Genomic DNA, 19,782 nt, shown 5'->3' with positions numbered 1-19,782 from the left:
GCTATATGTCATTTCTTCCAAAATGGTGTTACCTCCTCCACGGAACATCAGAATCTATTACAACCTATGCATTAAGACATATACGATTCAATTCCTAGCACTTCTACTTATGATTGGGGAGATCATCAAATTCAAAACTTCAATCCAACACACTTTGAGGAGGATGAGCAGTTAACTCCATAGCAGCATGTCCCTGACTTACCTTAACACTACAATCAAGATTTGGCGGACCATCAAAATTTAAACTTTGACTGCATTCAAGGTATTGAGCAATCTTCTCAAGCAAATCAAAGTCCATTAGATTTTCAAGATAACTCAATATCAGATAAACCACAACAATTGCAATTTGAAGAGCTGATTGACCGAGAGAACTCCAAGACTTAGATATTCTTGCTCTTAGTCAGATGAAAATCAAATTTTAAGAATTAGAAGAGCTCTTGATACAAGAGGGGATCTTGTTCCTCCGATCCCTACAGGAAGATGATGTGTCAAGTCCAAATTCAGACCGTCAGTTGAAGAATGATTTGGAGGGGATGGAATGTAAAGCTGAAGGCAACTATGATCATGATTCTGTAGCTCTACAGGACCCCTCTACATGCAAACTACTGCTTTGCATGGTGATGATGCATTTGTTGATACTCTGGACATTGATAGGACCATTGATGCGTCTTCAACCAATCTTGTTGTTGATCTTACTGCAACTTCTAATAGTACATGTTTGAGTGATGATGACATTATAGAGGAAGAAAATGTTAATATTTCTATGCAGCCCTCCGGGTGGGAAGTGGTGGAAAGCTGGAGACCCCAAGGCTGGACACTCTCACCTCTGCCTATACTTCACTTTCATCAGAACAAGGTCTCAACATCAACTGTGATCACCGCGCTCTTGGTCGGGGCACTTCAAGTGAATCTTCTCCTACCGTCAAAAAGATTCTTTAAGGAGAAGAACTTTCATCAGAACAAGGTCTCAACATCAACTGTGATCACCGCGCTCTTGGTCGGGGCACTTCAAGTGAATCTTCTCCTACCGTCAAAAAGATTCTTTAAGGAGAAGAAGAAGGAGAGAGCAATTTCTGAAGATGTGATTCCTACGATGAAAGCTCCCTCGGCATTTTGGGTCATTAGCCAAAAGGTCTTGAGATACCTCACTCCGGCAAGATCACAATTTAAGTGTAGCAAATAAAGGATCCAGCTAATGACCTTAAACAAACGCTTCTTGGAAGGCAACCCAAGTTCAATCTTGTTTTTATTTTAGTTTTAGTTTTTTTCTAGTTTCTTTACTTCGTTCATAATAACTCTAGTCCCTCTACTTAATTTTTCTAGTCTATTTCTTTTTGTAGAATTCAAAGTTGTGGAGAAATGTGAGCACTAGATAGAGGAGTATCTTCAAGCACATGAATGTCAACCATTTGGAGCTCATCACTTGATAACTTCTCTAACTTCAAATACTTCCTCCATATTTTATTTCTAGTTTTCATTGGGACAATGAAAAGTTTAAGTCTAGGGGAATGTCTGGGTTTAGCTTAGTGTTTATCATATTTCTTAATTTTTGCACATTTTTTTTTGTATAATAAAATTTTTGCTAGTTGCATCATTCATCACATCATGATTGTTTGTTACTTAATGCAAAATATTAGCACGTTTAGTGATCTAATATTGTTACTTATGGTGCTAATATGTTTAGTGATCTATCTTTTCCTATCTATGATAGCATGAAGTGAGCAATATATTTACTGTAAGAGTTTAAGTATTGGCCTTATTTTAATATCTCTAACACCATGCTTATTTTTTATGGTTGATAACTCTGAAAATAGTCATGATTCATAGAATTGGACTAATACTTGTGTTTCTAAGGTGATCTCTTAATTACATGTTGGTTACTAGATGACCTCGAATAATAGCAACTCACTTGGAAAAATTAAAATCCCAACATTTGCATATGTGATTAGTGCTTCACCTTATAAAGCACCAAAAAAAAAAAAATCATATGAATAAGGGATAAAAAAATAGTTGTCGTGAGTGAAAATTAACAATTTAACCCTTTGAGACCGAGTTAGGTTACTGTTCTCTTGATTCTGAATAGTCTTTTGAGATCTTGTGTAGTTTTAAAGATGTAAACCAAATGTATGACAGGTAAGTGTCTATCGCCGGAAGAATAAGGAACATAATTTTATGACGACTTAACTAGGCTTAGGGATTAATACTTGATAAATTTAGGTCACTATTACACTGGACATGAAGAACTATTACTTAGGTCATACTCAAACAAGTTTTGTATCTTGTTTACCAATAAAATCATTTGATAGGATTAGATGAACTTGTTTGACATTATGATGCATTATTTAACCACATGAGTTTAGATGCGGGTTTTACGGACAAGGAAAGGTTTAAGTCTGGAGTGTGATGTGCATAAATTATATACATTTTTTATACATATTTTTTATTGATAGGACGCGATTTGGAGCGAAAATGAAATAAGGATTAAGTCATGATCGTGTGGACCATACGGTCATATGACCAATTACGTCATTAAATTATCGACCGAGTATTATTTCAATCATTAATTAATGATAGACTTAATATTCCACCACTAATTTAGTGACGGAATTAAATATCTATCTCTAATTTCATCGCTAAATTAATCTTTTTAGTGTTATTCATTGTATTTTTTATATCAATATTTTCTAGCTCGAGTCCTAATCATAAAAGCTAATTTATTTAGCAACTTCAATTTAATTTCCGTTTTGGTTCATAAAAGGTAATTTAGTTCAAAGCGACACGATCTTAAAAAAATTTTATTTTCAGAGTTTTAATAGTATTTTATTTTTTAAAAAAAATAAGGGAAAAAAAAACTAAACCGAGCCGAATAAATCTGGATTTTCTAATCAACCAAACCAATTCTCTCGTTTCGTAGCCCAAAGCCACTTCTCCGTTCGCACGTGCGCGTTACCACTTTCGGATCCACGCAATGCCGTCAAGGTCACAGCTACGTTACACTGCCTCCCTCAACACCCCGCTAAACCGGTATCGATATAATCTCTCAATTCTCTCCCCTCTTCATAACGAAAAATTTTACACGGTAACGATATATAAATATATCATATCGGAACGCCGGTCGGCGGACGAATCCATCCAGAAAACAATTCCTTTTTTTTTCGCCTCATCGCCTTCTCAGCTGCAGCTAACTGCCGCCGCCGCCGCCGCCGCCGCCGCCGCTCTCTTTGACCGATCCCCTCCGCAGACCTCGCTGCTGGATTTTTCTCCTTCTCCGCCGGCTGAGCTTGGATACCCTCGTCCCACATGGAAGACGACGAGGACGCGCAGTCTCCGTCTCGCTCGCCGACCCAATCCGCCTCCCGATCTGCGTCGCCTGAGTCGTCACCACCCCCCGTTTCCACCTCCATCGTGGCCCCTTCCTCCTCACCTCTCCAGGACAACGGCGGAACTGCCGAGCCGGTTACCGTCGCTGCCCCCGCCCCAGAGCATCGCGCACTCGCCCTAGCTCTGGCCGTCCCCATCCAGCAGCCTCGCTCCTCCCCTGCTGGTGGAGGCGGAGTCGGCCGGGACGACTGCTGGAGCGAGGGCGCTACCTCCATCTTGATAGACGCGTGGGGGGAACGCTACCTGGAGCTCAGCCGCGGCAACCTCAAGCAGAAGCACTGGCAGGAAGTAGCCGACGCCGTCACCAGCCGTGACGGCTACACGAAGGCCCCAAAGACCGACGTCCAGTGCAAGAACCGGATCGACACTCTCAAGAAGAAGTACAAGGCCGAGAAGTCCAAGATCTCCGGCTCCGGCGGCAGCTCCTCCTCCTGGCCCTTCTTCCACCGCCTCGACCTCTTGCTTGGCCCCAGTCACAAGTCCACGGCTACCAGCGGAAACATCCCCGCGGCCATCCCCATCCGCCCCCCGTCCCGCCGCCCCCAGCCGGGACCGCAGCGGCAGAGAACCAACCAGTTGACCGTTAAAAAAGCAGGGAAGTCTTCGCCGCCGTCCGTGTCGGCCTCATCCGCCGATTCCTCCGATGGGTTCCCGCCGCCAAGGGCGGCCAATGGAAAGAGACAGCACGAGCACCACCAGGAAGCAGACGAGGAGGGGGAGGAAGATGGGGGGAGGACAGCGGAGCTGAAGGAGCTGACGCGGGCCATCCTGCGGTTCGCAGAGGTGTACGAGAAAGTGGAGAGCTCGAAGCTGCGGCAGGCGATGGAGATGGAGAAGCAGCGGATGGAGTTGACCAGGGAGCTGGAGCTGCAGAGGATGGAATTCTTAATGAAGACGCAGATGGAGCTTTCACAGCTCAAGAGCCACCACCACGGAAGCAATAGGAAAAAAAAGATGAATGATGGTGGTGGTGGCAGCAGCAACCACCAACACCGCAACAACACTAGCAGCAACAGCAATAACAGTGGCAATAATTGCTAGGGTTGCCCGTGGGCTGCAGAGAGAGGATTTCGCTCTTCCTCTTTCAAATTGTTCCTTTGTCATTCTACTAGTGGTTAGATTTGTATCAAACTGCCCAGCAAATTGTAGTATTAAATCTCTATCCCTATCCTGCCACCTCCGTTGCAGTTCAAATGAGTTTCTTTCAAGTCGGTTGGAGGATTGTCATTTTATTTATTTTATTTTAATTTAATTTAATGTCCTCAACTTAGGTCACTCTATGGCTGCGTGATCGCACTACTATACTAATGCTTCTATAAGTTATTTTTATCAGCATCCTAATGATTCTTATGAACTCTAATGATGAATCTATATTAATTTACAGCATTGTCAATCTGTAACATACGCCGGAAATCAGTTTCAATGGGGTGTTTCCAGACAATCTGTCGGACGGCCTCATCTGGCTAATCTCCGCTCAGTTACCCAAAAACCAAATTGCGTCAATAAATATGGTGTCACAAATATGGTGTTCTTGAGATACAATGGCTGGTGATAAGAAGCCATATCAGGATTTGATTAAGCCAGAAATGAAAGTTAAACAAGCATAAAATCCAAGCTTCTAATTTTAATATCTCCTAATAGGTCAAGACTTTGCCATTCACATCATAAAATCCCACAATACCAGGCTACTTAGTTTCAAAGATACATTCCAAGCTTCTAATTGTAATTTCTCCTAATATACCTGCTGCAGTGTGCAAATAATCAGTTTTTGCAAAGATAACTATTCTCAACTAGAAACAGAACGGTCAACTAGCTTCTGTTTTTCAAATTCACCAGAAGTCATAAGTTCATCTATGTTCTCAAATAAGAAGAAAGTATCTACTAACATCTTTCAGTCCAGAATGCCAAAACATATAAATGAGGAAAACCCAACTAGCATTGTCTGAGTTACTACTTTGAATTGTCTTCGAATTCAAGAAGCTGAAATGATGAGATGCAAAATGCATAAACTGACACTAATATAAGGAACTTGTTATTCTTATGATAGAATGAACTTCTGATCACTTTCATTAGGATTTATAAATAAGCATATTCTTTTGTTTGTTCCTTTGTTTTTTTTCCTTTGATGGTAGGAAAAAAAATAAATGTCAATAACAAAAGATAAAATCTGCAAAGTTCAGAGTATGCTGGCTTACCTCTGCTAAAAGCAACAAAAGAGCCAACTGAGCAACAACAAAAATAACATCCTTTGCAGCAATAATCTCCATAACTTAAGACCCCTGCAGAAATTGTAACTTCAAAATCAAAGAACACAATTTTTAAAAGATGCAGTATCACACTATTCCTACTCAAAAAAAAAATGTTCAGGAATAAGAAAAAATTGTCAACTGACTAACACCAGAAAGAAAACTGTTAGCCCAACATGGATGATAAATTATAAGTAAAGCTAACAAGAGATTACATACAACTCAATATTGTATAATCCAAATGTAGGCAGCATGGCACCAGAATCAGATAATCCCATAATTCTTACACTCTATAAATGCAATCATCGTTAAAAGATTACTTAAGATTGATTGATTGATCATGAAAATATATTTAAGTAATTGTTCATGACTTGAACAAAATATAAAAGTTTATAAACCAACCGCATATTGATTAGTAACCATAGTAAATAAGAGAGAAATTTGCAAGACTTGCCAAGAATGTCAAATATAATGCTTTATGTAAAAAAGTTGAAGATGGTTTTCAAAGTTGGCAATGTTCTTTATTTAAGGAAGCATAACTACTGTTCAATTTCTAAAACTATCAATTTGGGTTGGACCATCAGGTTAGTCCACCTGCCAAACAATTTAAACTGATTGGATTGAAATTTTATCAACATACCAATCCACACAGGTTGCAGGGTCTAAGTGAGCTGGCCCATGGCGGGCTCATGTTGGCCCCCGGGTGGGTTGAGAAGGAAAAAAAAATCCAAAATTGAATTATGAATTTATAGTGATATACGTCTTTTTGTAGTGAAAGTTGCGAATTTTTTGTACCAATTGCTTTGGCTAATATGTATAAGTGTGGAATCAAGAATTAAAAATTTTATTGTAATTTTTCGAGAAATGTTTATTTATGAAATGATCAATTTCAATGCATTATAAGATATTTCTATGTATTTTTTTATTTTTTGGTGGGTAGCCCACCTAATCCACAACCCACCTTTGGATTAGGTTGGACTGGGTTAGGGATTTCTCAATCGGCTTGATGGCAAACCAACCCACCCCATCCCCACCAAATGACGGGTTTTTGGCGGATTGGCTCACCCCTCCACGGGCCAACCCATTTGACAGCTCTATCAATTTCACGCTGATCATAAGCCAACTTTTTCTCAAAGTAACTATTCATTAGTTTCACAAATGTAACAAGTCTAGAGCATCTAAGTAGTGATGGCTCATTAGCTCTACATGTTTTCACAAATTGAAATTGAATTTTACATGAAGCCTAATCCAATCAGATAGTAGTCATTTATAATTTTTTTTTTATGAAAGAGTAGTAATATAAATTGAATCTTAAGCTGTTTTCTTGCAACAGTAGTTCTTTATGTTGATTGAATCTTCTAAGTAATAGGATCAGTTCTTGATTATGTTGATTCTTTTTAAAGATAGATTATCTTCTTGTATAGTTTAATCCTAAAGAAAGTTGGATTGAAGATCTGAATAAAAATTACACAAGGAAGCAGATAGTAAGCACGACTGAGATTTTTCAATTGGATTCATCTGAAGCCACCTAGTATCTACATTGAGTAGAATTGAAGGTTACAAATCAAACCTTGGACACCAAAATGTCTGTTGCCTAAGAAGAGATTATTGTGGATCATGTCATTCTCAAGTTTCTAGAAATTTAAAATTAATGGGAATCAACTACTTAAAAGTGTAATGTTAAATGGAAATATAGCATTTCATGAACCAAGCCTACCCTGTGATGAACCTCTATCCCTAATTATCCTTAGGCTACAGGGTAGCATATGGGCATGTCATCACGTGGACTGCCTACTCCCGCCTACTATTAAAATTGCATATGAGAGGACCACATATGCTTGATCAGGTTACTCATTGCAAGCTCATAATATGATGAAAATATGAGCATAGACTTCCTATTCTCACCTAGTGAAATATATCGCACAGGACCAAATATGCTGTGTGATGAAGTCCTCAACTACAAGCGTAAAAGCAGCAATCACCATTCAAAACATAGTTCAAACATTCTAGGCTATGAAACTTAACTTTCATGTATCTAAGTGCCTTCATGTCCGAATATTTGATTAACTCAGACAGTGGTGATGGTAATTCCTCTTATCATTGTGTAGATTTTTTTTCTTTTTTGGAAGACAGAATATGATGGTTCTTGTTTAAAAAAAAGCACGAAGTACTTATCTGAACTAGGGTATGATGGGTTATTTTACTACTAAAGTAGGCTGGAGTTTTTGCGAGCTATTGGATTTTGGATTTTTTTTATAATTAAAAGCGGCAATTATAACAAGTCAATTCAAACTAACTTTTCAAGTTGTTTTGATGGCAACATAACAAGAAATCTATCTGGCAATTATAGACAGCAAGCTCCCTGAACCATAATGATTCTATGCCTCCCTCTCTCATTCGATTGTTGATTTGTATGCACATTGTTTGCATTTTTTTCTCCATGTTCTATGTGATTCTCATTTTTACAAAGTGCAAATAAGGGGTTATAAGTTCTTACAAACGGTGTCCAAGCATGATCCTAACAAAGATTCATATTTGAGTAGCATTCTTAAACTTTCAAAACAAGTTTATATTGTCCTGACAAAGATGTCATATTTGGGGAAAATATTTGGTGGTAAATCAATCAATGAAAAACTTTTTTTTAATTAACAAAATAATTGAAGTATCCTGGGAAGAACATCTTAAGCTTGAAAGAGACTAAGATTCTTTGAGGAAGTTTGCCCTAAATTCTTGAAAACAACTAGAACTGTTGGGGATCTTGTGACCGACTAGAAGGGGGGTTGGATAGACGGTGCCTCAAATCGATTGCTCCCTATGTATTCATTAGCACAGCGGAATACAAAGAATACAAATACGAATACGAAAGCTAATCTAAAGACAATAAGAAAGAACAAGCAAACCGCTAACATATTTCCTTTAACATGGCTCGGAGATTAGGGCTCCTACTCCACGGCTGTCCGTAAGGTGGACAATCCTTCAATCCTTGGTGGATTAGCTTCTGGCAAATTCCGGCTATCTCAAGTCTCCTTGTGGGTAGAGAAACCTCACCACAACACCAACTAAGACCTCTTGGATTACAATGAGCACTTGAGAACTTGTTGACTACTAATTAGGCTTTAACCAAATCTAATTTCATCACCTTAGTCAGTCATCAAGCTCTATCTTATAGACCTTGGAAAGAAACAGCAAAGTTGTTTACCGTTACCAGTTGACTGGTCCTTGCATCAGTCGACTAGTGTCTGGCTAATGGCTTTTTACCAGTCGACTGGTCCTTGCACCAATAGACTGGTCTCTGCCGTTCGGACACAGAAACTCTCTGTATTCACCCCTAGTCAACTGTCCCAGTACCAGTCGACTGATACAACCCTAAACTTAGGGTTTCCCTTCCCGAGTATATTTCTCTCGCACTCGGACCCTCACGACTCACTTGACTCTTCTTCGCAGCTTTAACCTCTTGCCTTCAAACCTATTTTCTTTGGCTCTTGTCCCTCGGATGCATTCAAGCCCGCGGCTCGTCCCTAATGTCATCCTTCGTGTATGCCTCGAAGTCGCTTCCCTCGGCTATTGTCCACGGTCCCTCGGATGCTCCATCCTTCACCGGTCTCTAAGCCATCAAACTAAGTCATATGTGTATCTTGCAAATCGGCACACTCATATACACATATCAAATATAAGGGTGAACCTAACTTAAACCCTTTTCCCAAACACCAAAACACATGGTCGCACAGACCATTGGGATTGCTCCAACAATCTACTCCTTTTTTATGTTTGGCAATACGTTTAAGTTAGGGAAAACATAATAGCAAAAAAACATGCTAAAAACAAATGGACTTATGTTGCCAAGGCTACAGTTGGACTTACACAGCCGAATGGACTTATGTTGTCAAGGCTACACAACTTGGACTTACACCGCCGAATGGATTTACATTGCCAAGGTAACACAACTTGGACTTACACCACCGAAACAATATGCACCATGCATTGAAAACTATCACAAGGCTCTCCCTACACCAAAGTTCCCCATTGAGCTAGGAATTTTACCACAGGGATATTTAAGAATTTATAACAAGACTCCCCCCTACACAAAGGTACTTAAGGTTTTCCCAATTAAACCTTACTTCTCCCCCTTTGCGTAACATTAAAAAGCTTCCAATAATATCCCAATTGTCGAAAACTTGATCATCAAACTGACCCTAAACTCATATATTTATCCTCCATGGATCTCATACACCTAAACGAGCTGACCTCGTCGAAACAAATGCTAAAAAACAGTATCAGCCTGGTATCAGTCGACTGCCTCCAACATCAATCGACTGCCCCCTTCAATACAACCTCACAAAAGTATTCTGTGGTTGAAAAGTATACCAGTCGACTGGTGCAGTCTGCATCAGTCGACTGGTATCCTTTTCCAGCCCAATTCAGCATTCTGAACCCTATTTCAGAAATACACCAATAATTCCATATACATCAAAAAATCCCTAAATTTTATGGAGAGGTCCACTTACGAAAAATGTATTTAAAAATATATATATCTCGGATCCCAAAATTGACATAAAATAAAAACTAGCTAAATGGTTCAATTGAAGTTTAACCTAAAATCTTAGTTTTGGCTTCCTCTTGATGTATTTGCCCATACTAAACCACAATGCATCACTAGCATTGGTTTATATGGCATCTATACATCCAAAATCAATTATCATGCAATATGACTTCAATGTCATATTTCTTGCATGAAACACATATCATATGTGTCAATTCCCTAGGTTTGAGACTCAAGTCCGTCTTCAAAACCCCTTGGCACATTCCATGGCCCATTTAGAAACCCAAGCAATACTCACCTGAGATCCATTGACCATGGGTCCCAAATTGACTATTTGAGCTCCTCCTAGAACTCTTAACCTTAATCACCTCTCTAGGTGACTCATCTATTGTGGCTAAACCACAATGATGCTCCTTAGAAGATTTTCTTATCTTCTTGACCTTGGACACAACATCCTTACCATAGTTATATACAACCCTTGCATATTTCATTTCCTTGACCTTAGATGACCCTCCTTTGTCATTATCATTTGTCATCCTAGCATATGATCTCTCCTTGGCCTTGGAGGAACTAGATCGGTATCCCTAGCCCGATCTATCATTGTTAGATCTTTGGCTACCCAATACCATACCTAATTCCTTAGATCCAACATTGAATCTCTTAAGGAATTTCTCTAAATTTTCAAGCTTTGCCTTCAAAACATGATTTTCCCTTTCTAGGTTCCTAAAGTTAGAGTCAACATGTCCACTATGGACATTCCTAGACCTACCCTTTCTAGGCATGTGTCTCATCTTCTTGGGATTAATGTCTTGGTTCTCCATTACCTTCTTCCCTTAGGTAATGGGAATTTAACATGTCTAGGGTTATCATGAATTGGTCTCCTAGGATTATGATCTACATTTACCTTATTCCTATCATGATATCTAAAGTCAAAATTTTGCATGAGTAAATAATGGAAATTATTTCTAGCATGTATGGAGAAGTTTAAATTTGAATTAACCTTCAAGTTAGGATATACCTCCCTTACCCTTGAAGCTCCCCCTTGACTTTTGCTTCTCTTCTTCTTCTCCCATTTCTTTAAATGCGCTAGCTTCTTAATCTCCCTCTTCTTAGGGCATTTGGTGTGGTAGTGGCCTTTCTCCCCACACGTGAGCATATGATACGCAATCTCCTTCCTTGGATTTCTTCATTCCTACAACCCATGTTAGTGTTTAAAATAACTTGATTGGGTTTAGGAGTTACCTTCTTCTTACCCAATGGACATCTACTCTTATAGTGTCCCTTCTCATTACACCCAAAGCAAGTGATGTGGTTCTTTGATTTCACTTCGATGGAGATGCTTACTAGGTTGACCACTTCCAAGACCTCTTCTTCATCCGTCTTGGTTTCTTCTTCAACCTTTGAGGATGTTTCCTCATCCACACTTATAGATGACATTTCTTCATCCTTCTCCTCTTCCTCGGATGTTAAACAATGCTCAACTTCCGGTTGCTCCTCCTCAACTTGAGCAATTAAACCCATCTCCTTGGGTTCTTCTCCTTCTTATGTAGGCATAAGTTCTTTGCCTAGAACTTTCTTCACTTTGCTCCACAAATCATGGGCATTCTCGTATTCACCTACATCACTTATCACGTTAGACGACAATATATCTATTAAGATTGATATTACCTTTGAGTTTGCCTCCGATCGTGAGGTTTGCTCTTCCGTCCAATGTCGTAGTCGGAGTTTCTTCCCTTTCTTGTCGTTTGGGACTTCGAACGACTCCTTGATCACCATCATGGTGTCCCAATCCGTGTCGAAGAAGACCTCCATCTTTATCATCCAAAACGTGATGTCCCATAAGCCTCCTCCTTCAAACATCGAAGGTGATATCAAGTCGGCCATCTTCTTGTAGTTCCTCTTCTCGGAGGTTAGTCCGGTGAAGTGCAACCTTGACTCTGATACCAATTGTTGGGGATCTTGTGGCCGGCTAGAAGGGGAGTTGGATAGACGGTGCCCCCAAATCTATTGCTCCCTACGTATTCGTTAGCATAGCAGAATACAAAGAATACAAATACGAATACGAAAGTTAATCTAAAGACAATAAGAAAGAACAAGTAAACCGCTAACACGTTTCCTTTAACATGATTCGGAGATTAGGGCTTCTACTCCACGGCTATCCGTAAGGTCAACGATCCCTCAATCCTTCGATGGATTAGCCCCCGGCAAACTCTGGCTATCGCAAGTCTCCTTTGGGTGGAGAAACTTCACCACAACACTAACCAAGACCTCTTGGATTATAATGAGCAACTGAGAACTTGTTAACTACTAATTAGGCTTTAACCAAGTCTAATTTCATCACCTTGGCCAGTCATCCCAAGCTCCATCTTATAGAGCTTGGGAAAAAATAACAAGGTTGTTTACCGTTACCTGTCAACTGGTCCTTGCACCAGTCGACTGGTCCTTGCACCAGTCGACTGGTCCTTACACCAGTCGACTGGTGCCTGGCCAACAGCTCTCTCAACAGCTCTTTACCAGTCGACTAGTCTTTGCACCAGTCGACTGATCCCTGCCGTTCGGGCACAGAAACTCTCTGTGCTCACCCCCAGTCGACTAGTCCAGTACCAGTTGGCTCTCATCCCTAGGATTTGGCTATTGTCCCTCGGAAGCATTTAAGCCCGCGGCTCGTCCCCAATGTCATCCTTCGCGTATGCCTAGAAGTCGCTTCCCTTGGCTTTTATCTTTGTTGCCTTGTCCACGGTCCCTCGGATGCTCCATCCTTCATCGGACCCAAAACCATCAAGCTGAATCATATGTGTATCCTTCAAGCCTGCGTACTCATATACACATGTCAAATACAAGGGTGAACCTAACTTAAACTCTTTGCCCAAACACAAAAACACATGGTTGCACGGACTATTGGGATTGCTCCAACAGAAACCACATGTGATTTGGATTTTAGAGCGTCGAGGAGTTTAATCCTAAATATGAAAAATAAGCAGCATAAATCATATATAAATACCATCCAATATTAGTCATTTTACATGTTATATGCATAATAGTTAACTAGCACAACCATTACTAAAATATGTTGTCAACTTCTAAAAAAGAAATTTGGGCTAATACATAAATTTATCCAAATTTTCACACATTTTCTCAAAGTTATCCAAACTTTTAAAACATTCATATCTATCATTTATAAAGTACAATAAATGAATCATTCGTTTGAATGCTATCTAACCCTTAAAATGGCATTTTAGTAAACCATGCACTTTACTTTCACTAATACCCAAATCATGCACCGCACTTTCATATTTACTAAATCAAGCACCTTGTTCCTAAAATACCCCTCTTCCATTACACGCACTTGTCTGACCCACCTGAGCCATCGAAGCATATTTAAAATCTTGAAAAATAGGTCACAATTTTAAAACTAGTGAGAATTTTTTAAAATAACTCACAGCGGGTTAAATAGGGGCGGAATTAAGATTGAATGGCATGCTTACTCCAAGGAGAGTTTTAATAATATATTGGGCCTACTTTGGATTGAATCTAGCAAGCAATAATCCATAATTTTGGCCAAAATTGATGGTTATATAGGGTCCAAAATGGGAAAATTTTAAACACTATCAACTCACAAAAGTCCCGAGAATACATAGGTATTGTTGTTGAGAGAATATAACAAGTCTAAGTCCATGAGCAACTTTGTGATAAAATTACGTAAGATTGATTTTTTTTCCAAAAACTCACAACAACCTCTGTATTGTGTAAAACTAAGGTGGGAGGAAATTATTACACTGAGGAGATTCCTAGAAATTCATTGGTCATGGTTCGAATTGATTTGGATGAGCCAAAGCCTATCAATGACTTTTAGTCTTGGCCAAAAGTCCAATGCAAACTAAGACCAATGCATTCTTTCAAATTTCTTGAGTGTAATCATGCGTGCCAACCTTGGTTTCACACCTTAGATAGGTTGTTGTAAGTTTCTAAATTTATACAACTTTGAGCAAATTTGACCGTTGAACTTAAGCCTACCATATTCACTGAATAACAATACCAATATATTCCAAGGATTCCCCTGACTCTGATTATATTAAAAAATCTCATATCCTGGCCATGGGCATTGTATGACCATCAATGTTTTTTTTTCCCAAAACTCACTAATGAACTTAGGCTTATAATATCCAATCCAATCCAATTTATGACCAATGCATTTTTTTTAAAAGTCTCTTGAGTGTAACTATACCCTCAAACCTTGGATTCATACCCTAGATAGGTTGTTGAGTTTTTAAAATTTATACAAATTTGAGTTAATTTGGCATAAATTCAATGTTGGATTTAGGCCTATCATATTCACTCAACAACAATACTAATGTATTCCTAAAACTCCCCTGACTCTTACGATGTTGAAAATTTCAGATTCTGGATATTATAAGACCATTAATAACTTTTGACCAAAATACACTAATAAACATAGGTTATTGGATTCAATTCAAGCATTAACCAATACATTTCTAAGAGTCTCTGAATGTAACCATACTCTCCAACCTTAGTTTCACACCCTAGATAGGTTGTTGCGAATTTTTGAATTTTATACAAAGTAAATTTAGCATAAGTTTACTATTGGACTTAGGCCTATCATATTCATTAAACAACACCAATATATTTCTGGTTCTCCACTGACTCTACACGATTATTAGTAACTTTTAGCCAAAACTCACAAATAGACTTAGGTATATCATATTCACTCAACAACAACAACAATGTGCTCCTAGGACTCCCCTAACTCTGACCATGTTGAAAATTTATATTTTCGACATTGTATGATAATTTGACCAAAACTGACTATGATCTTAGGCACATCCAAATTAATTCAAAATAGGATCCATGCATTCCTATAAAGTCTCTGGAGTATAACCATAGCCTCCAATCTTAGTTTCACATCCTAAATAAGCTTCTATGAGTTTTTGAAATTTATAAAACTTTGAGTAAATTTAGTACAAACTTATTGTTGGACTTAAATCTATTATATTCACTCAACAACAACACCAATAAGTTCTTGGCACTCCTCTAAATCTGACTTTGATGAAAATTTCAAATTTTGAATATTGTACCACCATGAGTGACTTCTGGTCAAGACTAATGGATTGATTTAGGCTTATTGGATTCACTTCAAACTAGGAACAATGCATTTATAGGAGTTTCTTGAGTGCAACTATGCCCTCCAACTTTGGTTTCACACCCTAGATAGATTGTCGTGAATTTCTAAAATTTATATAATTTTGAGTAAAGTCAGAGCAAATTCACTGTTGGACTTAAGTCTATCATATTCACTTAACAGCATCACTAATATGTTCCTAGTACTCCCCTAACTCTAACCATATTATAAAAAATTAAATTGAACATTATACGACTATAGTAAATTTTGGCCAATACTCATTAATGAAGTTAGGCATACCATATTCACCAATGTGTTTCTAGAACTCCCCCAACTCTAACCATGTTAAAAAATTTAGATTTTCGATATTGTACGATCATCAATGAATTTTATCTTCAAGTCACTAATAGCCTTAGGCACATCCAAATTTATTTAAACCAGACCAATGTATTCCTAGAAGACTTCCAAGTATAACCACTCTCTAATCTTGGTTCCGCACTTTATTTAGCTTCCTATGATTTTTTAAAAAAAAAATCAATCTTATGTAATTTTATTACAAATTCACTGATGGGCTTAAACTTATCATATTCACTTAACAACAATATCTATATATTCCTAAAACTCTTTGCACGACCATTAGTGAATTTTGATCAAAATTCATTGATGGACTTAGGCTTGTCAAATTCAATCCAAACTAGGATCAATGTATTCGTAGGACTCTCCTTAACCATACCCTCTAATCTTAATTCCACACTTTATTTAGCCCATTGTGTGGTTTTTAAAAAAAATCATTTTTTCAAGAAGACAAATAGTAGTTTTAAAAACTTATAAAATGTAGCTCATTTTTTGAGATTTTAAATATGCTTTGATGGCTCTAGTAGGTCGAATAAGTGCATATACAGGCAAAGGGATATTTTAGGAAGAGGTGCGTGATTGGTAAGTCGACCCCACCTAGTGCAATAAGGCTAAGTTGTTGTTGTAGATGCGTGATTGGTAAATTTAAAAGTGTGGTATGTGATTTGAGTATTAGTGAAAGTGAAGTGCATGGCTCAATAAAATGCTATTAAAAGCATGACAGTGATACAACAATAACCATGCTTTATCCCACTACAGCTATATCAATCCTCCTTCTATTAGACTCAATTCCCTACTATATCATTATATATATTTAAATGAATTTTATCATATTTTATTGTTGATAACCAAGTTTTTATTTTTATATATGGAAATTTAAGTACTTACCCTATCCCCTCATTGATCAGACATTTTCTTCAATTTAAATATTTGATTGAATAACTTCATAAGTTATTCAATACCCCACTTCCCTAAACACTTCTATACCTCTATTGAAATATCTTCTAATCCAACCATATTTCCTTTTTTTCATCCCATTTAATGCCTCTTCTATTTCTAAAATTTGAATTCTTCGATAAAAATGTAAATTTTTATCGCTCCTAAACTAAATAGGTCATCCAATCGTTCATTAAAAAGTTAATGAAAATACCGCTTTCATCACACATTTATTTCCTCATTCTTCATTAGTACCTTATTAGATTCATCTTCAATGCATCTTATTTGAATATAATCTCTTCTTTTCCTCTCACTTTAACTATTTTATAGATGTCTCTTTCCCCTTCTTTTGTATTAAGCTATTGATATAAGCATTTAAAAACTTTATTCTTGACTTCACGCATTGCTTTCTTGGTTCCTTTCTTAACTACTGCATACTTTTTAAAATTGTATTCGTTCTTATGAGTGTGCAATAAAAGTAACATATAGGTAACATATAAGTTGGGATTTTTCTTCAATTTCTAATGTACTTCCTCATTCCACTATCAAGATTCTTTATTTGGTGGTGTCTATCGTCTTAACTCACCGAATATGCTCTTAGCCACAGTTTTTAAATTTAATGTCATCTTATCATATATTGTATTTGACTCGTCATGTATTTTTTCTAATACTTGTGCTCTTACCCTCTCCATAAAGATACTTTGTTTCTCATCCTTTAACTTTCACCACTTGATCATTGGAGCCATAAAAGAATAACATGGAAATAATGTGATAAAATACTATTTCAATAGCGAACATGTGAGGATGCTAACACAAAGCCAACACTTCTCATCTTTTCCTCGCCTATATCTCTCCTCCAAAAAGCTACCAACATCACACTCGGTTGGTGGATCATCTCTTTGTTTGACTACAGGCAATTATCAAGCATCCCAAACTACATCAATTGGTGGCGTGGTATTGAAGCTTTTGTTCATCTACAAGCAGCCCTTGGACTCATGTCGAGGCCTTTATTGAACCAAAGGTCGCAAAGGATGTCATTGACCAAAAATGTGTGGCCAAATTAAGGTTGAATGACATTCACAAGAGGCAACAACAACAGTCTTGATAGATCTTAATAAAGAGGGATATGAGATTAGAATTGTTGAAGCGAAGGTAGCCAAAGACAAGCATAAAATGGTTTATGTCATAGGACTAGATGCCTATCTTTCCCCATCTTATTTGTTATCTTGCTTCCCCCATCAAGATCGCTAGTGAGAGACATACATTAAAGTTTCATATTAAGTGTGAAGGAGGCGATTGTCATTGGAGGAGTATCAAAGGACAACGAATCCAAAATCAAAGGCCTTGATATCATCGGTAGGAAATTCTTCGACTTATGGTCTCAGTAAAAGATGCCACAAGCGTGGGAATATACAACAATAAGGATTAGCTAGTGGAAGTGTTGGCAGGCAAGATCCTTAAGAAGGTGGGCGTGGTCTTTTATTTAAGAGAAGAGGCCTCCCTTGGTAAGACTAAACATGAGGTGAGATGGACCTTGGAGTGAAGGGCAAGGATGTAAAAGTGACTGAGGTGGATAAAGCGACTCTAGGAGTAGCAGAGGGTAGATATCTCACAATGGAGTTGGCTATCAAGGCAAAATGTCTGCCTCCTCCAACCTCCTTAAGCCTAATACCATGGCATCACGCCTCCATAGTCAACCCTTCTCATGGCTACCCACCTCCAAGTTCGCTTACTTTGACCTCTACCACTAACATCGTCGTCTTCAACCAACTATGCAGTGAGTGTCCACATCATAAGCTAGCACAACATACTTGATGATGTCAAAGGAGCTGAGCCATTTGCGGGTGCACTTCTTTTACTCAACATTGCGATTGTTGCTCACTTTCAATAAGGAGAAAGGGAGGGGAAAATGAGGAAAAGCAATGGCTCCATATTGACAATCCATATGTGCTTATTGCTAACATGATATTTGGTCATGTTATTGTCATATTATGTTTTTACTAGGGGTCCTATGGAATCCAAATGGATGATAAGTTTTGGTACACTTTAGAAATGATAAAATATATATGAAGCTTCTTAAAAGATTAAATAAATTAAAGAAAACATCTAAATGTTTAAATACATTTATATATTAATCTAAGTAACTTTTTAGATTGTACTCGAGTACCTAACACACCAATAAAATGTAAAGCAAAAGGATTCGAATAAGAAATAGAAGTTAGGAACCAATCAAAAGAAAGTTAAGCAACCAAACCAAGACCTATATTTTCACAAACCTCTCGGGCATCCAAAGGAACCTGCCAATCTATTGCAATGGATTTTAGCACCAAGTTGATGCACCCTTGACATCAGCTCTTCTAGCAAAAAAAACCACCCCTCCTTGAGTACAACTTCCTCTTCTCTTCCCTACCTTCACCTATAGCCCAAGGCAAAATATTGGCTTTTTCAGTTGTCCACATTTGCTATCTCTTCCTTAATAACCAAGTACCTAACATGCTAATAATATGTAACCCAAAAGGATTCGAACCCCTAAGAACTAGAAGTTAGGAACCAATCAAAAGGAAAGTAATACAAACCTAAACCTAAATTTTTTTAAACTTCTTAAGAACACTAACCGGATTGCCCCAAGGCATCCAAAGGAACCTACCAATCTATTGGTGCTAGATTTTATCACCAAGTTAATGCACCCTCAACATTGGCTTCTCTCTTCTAGCAGAACCCCTTCCTAAGGATCAACTCCCACCCTCTCTTCCCTACCAGCACCTAGAGTCGCAAGCACAACATCAACTTCTTCATAAGTTCGCATTTGCTCTTTCTCAATATCTTATTTCAAAACACCTAAACTAGGATGCAAAAAAGGAAGAAAGGATAGAAGCTACAATTGAAGATGAGGTTAGGGTTTATTAGAGTTCCTTGGTTGGATTGGATAGGGTGGAGAAGAGTAGAAACAAAGTAAGCTTTTTGTGTTCTTCTAGTTGGGTGTCTCCGTCTCTCCAATTAAAAATTTATTAATTTTTTAGAATTTTTAGAAGATTTAAAATAAAAATAGTAAATTTTTAAACTTTGTGAAACTCTGATAGTTAAATACCTCACTTCTACATTTTATATATTATAATATATAATTAATCAATGCAAAATTATTATTTCTGAAATTATTTTATTAGAGTAAAGTTGTTGGACCAAAAGGT

At 37.9% G+C, this 19,782-nt stretch overlaps 1 protein-coding gene and 1 long non-coding RNA gene across 2 annotated transcripts in view; one reads left to right on the top strand and one right to left on the bottom strand.

Moving 5' to 3' along the window:
• Window positions 1–19,782, bottom strand: part of LOC122026929 — a 47,182-nt gene that overhangs the window by 5,947 nt on the left and 21,453 nt on the right. Inside the window, exon 2 of the long non-coding RNA XR_006124203.1 lies at window positions 5,577–5,660. This is a non-coding gene — a long non-coding RNA (uncharacterized LOC122026929). The remainder of the gene's footprint in view (window positions 1–5,576; window positions 5,661–19,782) is intronic.
• Window positions 3,099–4,578, top strand: LOC122026928 (trihelix transcription factor ASIL2-like). Its single transcript, XM_042585681.1, has one exon. It carries the CDS (start codon window positions 3,301–3,303, stop codon window positions 4,420–4,422), a length of 1,122 nt encoding a protein of 373 aa, XP_042441615.1. The 5' UTR covers window positions 3,099–3,300; the 3' UTR covers window positions 4,423–4,578.

The sequence above is a fragment of the Zingiber officinale genome, chromosome 10A (assembly GCF_018446385.1).
Source record: "Zingiber officinale cultivar Zhangliang chromosome 10A, Zo_v1.1, whole genome shotgun sequence".
Lineage (NCBI taxonomy): Eukaryota > Viridiplantae > Streptophyta > Magnoliopsida > Zingiberales > Zingiberaceae > Zingiber > Zingiber officinale.
The sequence above is the reverse complement of the archived record's forward strand: the minus strand, read 5'-3'. Positions and strand labels throughout refer to the sequence as shown.